The sequence below is a fragment of the Juglans regia genome, chromosome 8 (genome assembly GCF_001411555.2).
Source record: "Juglans regia cultivar Chandler chromosome 8, Walnut 2.0, whole genome shotgun sequence".
Taxonomy (NCBI): Eukaryota; Viridiplantae; Streptophyta; class Magnoliopsida; order Fagales; family Juglandaceae; genus Juglans; species Juglans regia.
Window position 1 is genome coordinate 2,559,929 of NC_049908.1, and position 9,697 is coordinate 2,569,625.

Here is a 9,697-nt window from a genome sequence, read left to right on the forward strand (position 1 = left end):
AATATTATATATAGATCCTAGGCACATCTTCTGCCAACTTGTGATGATGATTTATCTAAAATGTGAACGAAACCTTCATAAATTTTTCATTGACTTTCATATATATATATATGATTTTTAATAATAATATATATATATATATATATCCACATATAGGCTTCCAAATGTATGAATGATCTAGAGCTACCATTCCGTGTAATCTCGTCAAGGTTTTATGCATAAATATTTAATGAGGCAAATTTATTTAACCATGTCCGTACTAATTACCATAAAAATCATGTACTAATTAACACTCTCTAATGCAATTTTTTTTTCCATGCATGTACCTGCTGATAAATGCTCGATCGATTTGTTTCTTGAGCAATGAAGACAGGATTACGTACGTTACAAACTTAATTTCAAGGCTGTTATATCTATAAAACACATCGGAGAGAGAGATAAGCGATTAGGCCGGGTTGTCGAGATTTGAAGGGCCTCTCTCTCTCTCTCTCTCTCTCTAACAGAATAAGATATGAAAATATTATTATTTCTCGCAGTGAGCAACTTCACAGATAATACAATATATACACTGTTGCCGATAAATATAGGAATATGATTGATTTGACAATGGTTGGAGGTTAAGAGAGCCAGCTGTCATGCACAATTGGCGATTGGAAAAATGATTTGTTTATGTGGGACTGATCTTTGGTGGTGACATGTTGTGCATTAACACTCTAATGCAGTTCTTTCTTTTTTGGGTGGGCCATGCTCCAATAATAATACAAGGTTCTGGTAGCCTTATACAGTTCATGATCATGCATATTCAATGATTCATGCCATCTATGTCATCCCAAACTATTTTCAACATTACCATGCATGCATGCATGTAATTATTTTCTATAAATTCTGCAGCTCTCCGACATAACTGTTCAAATCTCTATAACCCATTACTAGCTTCTCTCTCTCTCACTCAGATCTCTCTCTGATCTCTGCTAGTGTGTGGTGTGTTCTAAAGAAATGGCAGCTTTGAAGATTTTTAGCGTAATGCTTTTTGCTTTCATTCTGCTTAATGCACAAGAAACAAATGGTACATTATCAGCAAGGACATGGAGAGATATTTACAAGGCTAACAGAAATGGACCTTATTTGGGGTTGGTGATTCCAAACCTATTTGAAATGAATCCTCTGCTTCAATCTTCAAGCTTCACGTCTACTAATTTAACAATAGATTTAGATGGTAAGTATATATGGACATTAATGTGAAATACTTATACAAGCAAGATATAAAGATCTACTAATTTCTATATATTCTCTCACTGATCTGATCTTTTCTAATTTCTTGAATTTGTGAGTTCATATTAATAATTAGGCAGGAGATTTCGGTTTGGAACTGTTGGCGAGAAGAAAGTGATCTTGGTCATGACAGGACTTGGCATGGTATATTTATCGATCCTAATTTTTTGAGTTTCTAATAATTATTTCCTTTAATTAGCTCCTGATCATCATGACTTATAATTTTCTTTCGACAAATCTGTAAAATGTTCTCATAATTTTTTAATTTTCTTTTTTTGTTCCACCCTTTCCTCACTTTCCCCCCCCCCTCTCTCTTCTCTCTCAGACGATGATTCCCAACATCTTCCCGCCTGTGCCGACATGGAGCTCCCACCGCCTCTTCCACCGGCACCACCTCACTCCGGCGAGTCCCCTCACACCGGTCTCCCTCTCTCACGCTCTCTCTTCCTCTCTCTCGGTTGTGCGCAGCCCGAATGGGTTTGATGTTGCTGTGCCGCCGTATGCCATCCTCCGGCGCCACCACCTTCACGTCGGTAGCCTCCTCTCCCACCGGCCATCCCCCTCCAGCGAGCTCGGCCTCCATCTCCGTGCCGTTTGCTCCCACGAAATCTACCTCTCTCTTGCACGAGTTCTCCATACCCACGGCGGAGATCCACCTCCTCTGGCCACCGCACCACCACCGGGACCTCCTTTCGCCACCGACCATCTCTCGTAGCCGTCCTCACGCCCAGCCGAGCCACCATGGATGCTCACCTTCCCTCACGGACGCGCACTTCCCCTTCGGCCACCTCCACCGTAATTTGTGGTGATTTTTTTTTATTTTATGGTATTTTTGTTGTGATTTTGTGGTGATTTTGTTAATTTGTGATATTTTGTGAAGATTTTATGATGATTTTGTGGTTTTACCGTGTATTTTGTGATGGTTTTGCTGTGGTTTTGCATCTGTGGTTTTGCTTCGAGGATGCAGAGAGGGACGAGATGCGATTTGCTGAAGATTTTACCGTGTTATTACTGTTTGGTGAAGATTTTATGATGATTTTGTGGTTTTATCGTGTATTTTTGTGATGGTTTTGCTGTGATTTTACTTCGGTTTTGCATCTGTGGTTTTGCTTCGATGATGCGATTTGCAGTTTTATTTCGATTTACTTCGGTATATTTTTGAGAGGATGCGATTCGCAGTTTTGTGATTTTGCCGTGTTATTACTGTTTATAATTACTGTTCATTACTGTTGATGTTACTCTTCATTGAGCGATAGGTATATAGAGCATGTGTGTATATGTATGTTTGTTTTATATTCATGCGTTTGTTTGTGTATAGCATTTCCCATAAAGGATAACTGTGATTACAGGAATGTGATTGATTTGATAATGGTTGGAGGGTGAGAGAGCCAGCTGTCATGCACAGGAAATGATTTGTTGCCTTGATCTTTGGTGGTGACATGTTGTGCAGTAACATTCTCTAATGCAGTTGTTTTTATTTTTTATTTTTTTGGGTGGGCCATGCTCCAATAATTCATGCCATCTATGTCATCCCAAACGATTTTCCACATTACCATGCATGCATGTAATTATTTTCTATAAATTCTGCAGGTCTCCGACCTAACTCTTCAAATCTCTATAAACCATTGCTAGCTGCTGCTGCTCTCTCTCTCTCTCTCTTTCAGATCTCTCTCTCTCTCTGATCTCTGCTTGTGTGTGGTGTGTTTTAAAGAAATGGCAGCTTTGAAGATTTTTAGCGTAATGCTTGTTGCTTTCATTCTGCTTAATGCACAAGAAACAAATGGTGCATTATCAGCAAGAACATGGAGAGAGATTTATAAGGCTAACAGAAATGGACCTTATTTGGGGTTGGTGATTCCAAACCTATTTGAAATGAATCCTCTGCTTCAATCTTCAAGCTTCACGTCTACTAAATTAACAATAGATTTAGATGGTAAGTATATATGGACATTAATGTGAAATACTTATACAAGCAAGATATAAAGATCTACTAATTTTTATATATTTTCTCACTGATCTGATCTTTTCTACTTTCTTGAATTTGTGAGTTCATATTAATAATTAGGCAGGAGATTTCGGTTTGGAACTGTTGGCGAGAAGAAAGTGATCTTGGTCATGACAGGACTTGGCATGGTATAGTATATTTATCGATCTTAATTTTTTGAGTTTCTAATAATTATTTCCTTTAATTAGCTCCTGATCATCATGGCTTATAATTTTCTTTCGACAAATCTATAAAATGTTCTCATCATTTTTTAATTTTTATTTTTTGGCTTTTTGCATGCTTGGCGTCGGGGATGGATGGATCTTAATTTGCCTATGATCTAGATAAATGCAGGGATAACTACACAGCTTTTGTTGAGCCTTTTCAAGATAGAGGGAGTCGTGCATTACGGCATAGCTGGAAATGCGAACCCATCCCTCAATATCGGAGATGTGACCATTCCTCAGTATTGGTCGCATGCCGGTCTCTGGAGTTGGCAGGTACGTACTAATATTACTCCACGAGTCACTCGTATTTTGGCCATGATCCAGCGGTACCTATCCAGCGATATAATTGAGTAAATAATTGCGATTAACATTTGGTACAGTAAAAATCATTAAAAAAGATTAAATCCGGTGATAAAATAGTTTATTTTCGACAATTTTTTATGCTAAAAAAGACTGTTTTTCTTGTAGGCGGTTATTTGGATTATAAGGTAGGCAGCATTGAAGAATAACTATATATAGAGAATCTTGATTCAACATTTGGCAAAGAGAAATGCTACCATAAAGGGATTATGTACGTAAAAGTAACTTCAGAAATTAACATGGCTTGTCATATTCATGTAAAATTATTTATATTGTAAAGCAAATTTTACAGATCATATAAAATTATATCAATTTGTAAAATTATTTTTATGTAATACTTTTGTAGCTGTAACATTCCTCTTTGACATATGTATGCACGCTTCTCCTCACAAAAAATTTACCTAGAAAAAAAAATGTTAATATATATATATATGAAAAATAATTCTATACATCATCTCTATACATTACACATCATTTTTTTTTCTCTCTTATCAAATATATGATATATGAATGATGAGTAGAAGAATTTAATAAGTTTAAGAAGAATAAAAAAAATAGTATATGATGTGTGGAAATGATGAGTAACAAAGTTAGCTCTATATATATAAACTCAAATTTTGTAGTTTATGAGTTACTAGCTGACATTGTGCCCATATCATGTGGTACGCAGAGGTACGGGCAAGGGCCTGAAGATGAGCTAGCCCTGGAATCAAATGGAGACTACACAAGGAAATATGGGTACTTGAAATTTGCAAACTACACCGTAAATGTCACACATGGTAGCTCACACGACAACCTCTTGAACAATATTTGGTATCAACCCGAGGAAGTATTCCCCGTTGATGGGACTCCTGAGGAGAGGCAGCATGCCTTTTGGGTCGCCGTTGATTCCCACTACTTCAATATCTCCAAAAAGCTTGAGGCAAGGACGTTCTTCATCATCATCGATGATCAATTATAATTTAATTTCTTTTTTTTTCTCTCTTTTTCTTGTCTCTTTTAATTTTCACCCGTTAAAAGCTTAAATTGATATATAACAAAAGATAAATTTAATCATTTAATTTTAGAATTCGGATGCTTGATTTTGATCTTTCAAATTGCCATGCATATATATACACATTGATAATCTTATTCATGTAACACATGTATGAATGTATGCATATTTTGTGCGTCCAGGTTCTGAAACTAGAAGGTTGCATTAACTCAACAACATGTTTATCGGAGACACCGAAAGTAACGACAGTGAAAAGAGGAACAAGTGCCAGCATTTATCTGGACAATGCTGCATACCGGAGCTTCATATACAACAAATTCAAAGTAAGTCCGGTGGACATGGAAAGTGCGTCCGTGGCACTCATATGTCTCGAACAAAAGGTGCCTTTCATTATTATTAGGGCTCTCTCAGACTTGGCCGGTGGGGGCTCTGCCCAATCAAATGAGGCCAGCACTTTTACCTCTCTTGCCGCAAATAATTCAGTGAAGGTAGTTGTGGAATTTATCAAACTGCTATAACCTTAAATGTACCAGAACACCTGCCTCATCTCGTTGATCTTGTATTTTTTTTTTTTTTGTATTATTGAACAAAATGTGCCTTCCATTATTATTAGGGCTCTCTAATATTCTTGGCCAGTGGGGGTTTTACCCAATCAAATGAGGCACTCTCTCAAATGAACTCAGTGAATCTTGTTGTAGAATTTATCCAGCTATTAATATCAATTTAAATGTGCCAACTCAACCACCTGCCCCATCTATATATGTTGTGTTTTGTGTTAATGGAATTACCTTCACTAATTCGAGGTATCGTACGACCATCAACCCCATCTATGATGATTGTTGTATTATCAGAACTTTAATAATTCGAGGTATACGTCGTACTTACGTTATTATGAGCTTTTTATAATGGCTAATGCATTGAACAAAATGGTTATGAAATGAGTCTCATCTCACGTAATATATTTATTATTATTATTATTATTAGATGATAAAAAATCGTCTAATAAAATATTATTCAATAGTCATAAATATATCACATCTTATATAATAAAATTAAAATAAAATAATAAAATAATATATAGAATTCCTTTTTATAATGGGCTAACACTTTACTGGAGCAGAATGAAAGTTATTTCATAGCCAGTTTGTCTCAGACCATGTGCATCTTATCCACATCATGCCCCATTTGAGATCAGGTCCACAACATCCTATGACATTACATTCTAATTTCTTTGCACGCGATCAATTCTTATCCACATCATGCCCCATTTGAGATCAGGTCCACAACATCCTATGACATTACATTCTAATTTCTTTGCACGTGATCAATTTGAAAGATCGTTGACAGATCTCAATTGGTACAGTTTCATTTTAAACCTAGCATTTGATTCGCGTTTATCCTCATGATCTTAGGATCATGTCAGTATATATGGACCATTTACATACATACATATACACACACACACACACATATATATATATATATGTGTATATGTGTATATGTATGTGTGTGTATATATATATATATATATATATATATATATGGAGCGCTAATGTGAGATCTCTAATTTTCATGTATTTTAATTCTTTATTATTTTTTTAGTTGTATTATTTTATTAATATTATTTTAATTTATTTTACTTTGAAATTTAATTTTAATTGGGCTTGTGTGAAGTTAGTTGTAGTGTTTTATTTGTTTTGTTGGGCTGCGTGTGTGTTTTTAATTGGGTCGTTCGTGTGCGAAGTGAAATGGCCCAGCTTGTGGGAAGCTGCCCAGCCTTTCTCCTTAGTGGATTGGCACTGTTTTGGAGAAAGACCCCTTAGAGCATTGGCATTGGCTTCATCAAAAGCCTAGCCAAATGTAAAATTTGATGAATTTCATCAAAATAGGGCTGCATTGGATTAGTCAAAGAGATAAATGTGAAACTTTGAGCTACAGTAAATGGATAAGTTTCTTCAAATTTGAAGGGCTACTATTCACTCATCAAATCTATTTTTTATTCACTTTTAATCTCCAAATGTCTTTTTTATTCACGTTTAATCTCCAACCGTCTTGTAATAATAATGTAAAAATAAAATAAAATTATTAATTAACATATGATTAGTATAATTATAAAATATGAAAAAAAATAAAAATATTTTTATGAAAATAATAATATTATATTATTATTTTCATGAATTCAATGGCTAATTCAATGTGGAGTTATGGCTAGGAAAGTTTTAGATTTATAGAAATCATGTACTTTTCATCAAATTTTAGAGATAACTTTGATGAATCCAATGCCAATGCTCTTAGGGTTTCATCTCTTCTCCCTTGTGCCGTGCAAGCTTCTTCTTCTTTCTTCTATATTCTTCTGGGTTCTTGTTCCAGCTGCTACCGACGCTGATTTCCTCTTGCAATCGGACCTTAGCCACGCAATGCAACCCGCTTCAAGCCACCACCTCCTTCTCTCAACTTCCTTCTTCCATGTTTTACTCCGTATCGTTCGGGAATGGACTCTGAAATGCACTGTCATTGCCGCCACTACACTCGTCCGCACCATAGCCATTCTCTCCTCCACAGCTTGCTACCGGTTTTACTTTCTCTACCCATGTGACACACAACTACCTACTACCGCCCTTTAAGCCATTCACAGTGGGAAGCTCCAATGGCCGAACCGCCATACTCGACCTATAAATAGGCCACGGGTTCCCTCAATTAAACCTTCCATTTATTCGTCCTCCCTCTCTTGTATAAGCTATTTTTCATCTCACTTCTAGGTGTTTAGCTTATTGTTTTGTGAATGTTGTTTGTGAGTCCGAGAGTTTGAGAAGTTTTTGTCGTGCTCTGTTTGGTCCATAGTTGTGAGCTTCACTCAGTTTCTTGGTATTTTTGGTGCTTGTCGTGAGTTGCATCTTCTATCCATTTACACCTAGACTGAAATCCTCTTGCGAAAAACTCACCAAAATTGCCATTGCTGCCACTTTTGGCAACATCTCCATTTGCGCGATCTTTCATAAATTTTTCATCTACATTGTAAGTAATTTTTCAAAATGCGACCTGTGAGGTTTAAAATAGCATTATTATAATTAATTGTAAACTGTTGGTTTGAAATGGGTCTTGGGTCGTTGAAGTGTTGAGATTAAATTGCAGTTGATGTTGGATTTGGGCCGGATTGGAGGATAGGATTACACTTGTAGTTGGTTGTGAAACTGTGTATTTATAAATTATTGTATTTTATGTAAATGAGCAATTTACTATATCATCCAATATTTGTTGTCATGCATATTTATTGTCTTTAATAAATTGTGCTATGAAGTCACGTTGTCTGTTTGAAAATTGAAACTGGTAGTATTAATTATGTGGGTGTGTGTGTATCACGACCCCAAGCCGAGATGGAGCATTATCTCGGTAGAGCTCCTCTAGTCACTCGGGAGTGTAATAGACTGACGTGACGTCCTCTGAGTTGTCGTCGAGCGACGACGGGAATGGACGAGACGATAACGCTCTCGTATTAATTTCGTGGCCTCTTGCTGGCGGGGTTAGAGGATATTTAGCCATGTATGTGCCGGGCGCGAAATTGGTCATCGCTCGTTATGAAATCATATGCACGGACGTTACCCGTGGTGTGATGAAGAGAGCCAAGGTATGCAATGTTCTATAGGGGAGACCGTAGTGCATGCATAATAAAATAATTGATATGATTGGACCAAATGAGATTTTTGGTATGAGTGATTAAATGTGTCTTTTTGAAAAAAATATAGATTTGTTTCCTTCATATTTGATCGTATGTGGACGTGTTGGTGGTATTAATATGTTTTAAATTTCTTGGATGTGGTTTTGGTTGATTACTTGCTGAGATATCATAATCTCATTCTGGTGTATTACCCTTCGGTTCTGTCTTATAGTACCGTAGATTTTGACATAGAGGCTGAGTATAAACCTGAGGGACCGGCTCCGCCGGAGGCATGACTTGCTGATATGTTGTTTGGCGATATGGGATTTGTTTCCCTAATGTTATGTTGTTTTACTGTAATTATCTGTCGGATGACTGTATAACTCTTGTAAAGAGTATTTTATTGTTTTGAACTTTCTGGTACTTAATAAAAAAATGACCTTTTTATTTGTCCACTGCGAGTATTATATTGTACACTTATTGTATGTTGTACACATTCTGAGCACTTGTTGTTGGGGTGCGGATCCATGTGGTCATCATTCCGGTGTCACGAACTCTACTAAAATAACACATGGAGTCGCGGTGCCACAACTAGCATGTGTGTGTATGTATATGCGTTTTATATGCATAAATGTTTTAAGATGTATAAATTTTGTGTACTATATTTGAAAAAAATTGAATTATCCATGCAGTCTGAGAAGAAAGATTAAGAACACCCAAAACGTGCAATAAGATTCAAACAAATAAAGTTTGATCATCAATCCACAACAGTTAAGAAATAGTGATCTCCAAAACAGGTTAACGATATTTATCATATCTACATACATATCAAGTCGTATCATAACATGTATGGATCACCACATATAATCGGTTTTTTTTTTGGGAGCGTGTTGTACACGTTGGTGAAGGTGCAATTATTTAATTACTTAAAGAAACGTGCCGTCAAATGTAACTACTCCTGGCGTTTTCCTCATGTTTATATTAATAATGTTTGTTCCCATGAGAGTTCATGTGTACTTTAATTAAATATTATTAACATGTTTTATGTTTTCTATATAAAATGCTAATCTCCAACCTTGGCCTTCAAATCACCATAAGTTCATAACCCTTGCTGCTCTCCCCCCCCCTCTCTCTCTCTCTCTCTCTCTCTCTCTCTCTCTCTCTCTCTCTCTCTCTCTCTCTCCCTCCTGTGTGTGTGGTGTGTT

At 36.4% G+C, this 9,697-nt stretch overlaps 1 protein-coding gene across 3 annotated transcripts; it reads left to right on the forward strand.

Annotated features, from left to right (window-relative positions):
- The first annotated feature begins 915 nt into the window (after positions 1–915).
- Positions 916–5,581, forward strand: LOC109007371 (5'-methylthioadenosine/S-adenosylhomocysteine nucleosidase-like). 3 transcript variants are annotated; one of them, XM_035693365.1, is made up of 6 exons: positions 1,658–2,067; positions 2,984–3,205; positions 3,338–3,405; positions 3,601–3,756; positions 4,514–4,765; positions 5,020–5,581. In XM_035693365.1, the coding sequence occupies exons 1-6, from the start codon at positions 1,746–1,748 to the stop codon at positions 5,353–5,355; spliced, it is 1,356 nt and encodes a 451-aa protein (XP_035549258.1). In that variant the 5' UTR covers positions 1,658–1,745; the 3' UTR covers positions 5,356–5,581. The 3 variants fall into 3 exon arrangements, with proteins under 3 accessions (XP_018842573.1, XP_035549258.1, XP_018842574.1); XM_018987028.2 differs by lacking the exons at positions 1,658–2,067; positions 2,984–3,205; positions 3,338–3,405 and adding exons at positions 916–1,216; positions 1,349–1,416; XM_018987029.2 differs by lacking the exon at positions 1,658–2,067 and having other exon boundaries at positions 3,096–3,205; positions 3,321–3,405.
- The last annotated feature ends 4,116 nt before the right edge of the window (positions 5,582–9,697 follow it).

Excerpts from the sequence above, each read along its gene's own strand:
- LOC109007371 (XM_035693365.1), top strand. The coding sequence starts at position 1,746 with ATGGGTTTGATGTTGCTGTGCCGCCGTATGCCATCCTCCGGCGCCACC. Across the intron at positions 3,206-3,337 it reads ATTAACAATAGATTTAGATG|GCAGGAGATTTCGGTTTGGA; the intron begins GTAAGTATATAT and ends ATTAATAATTAG. Across the intron at positions 4,766-5,019 it reads ATATCTCCAAAAAGCTTGAG|GTTCTGAAACTAGAAGGTTG; the intron begins GCAAGGACGTTC and ends TTGTGCGTCCAG.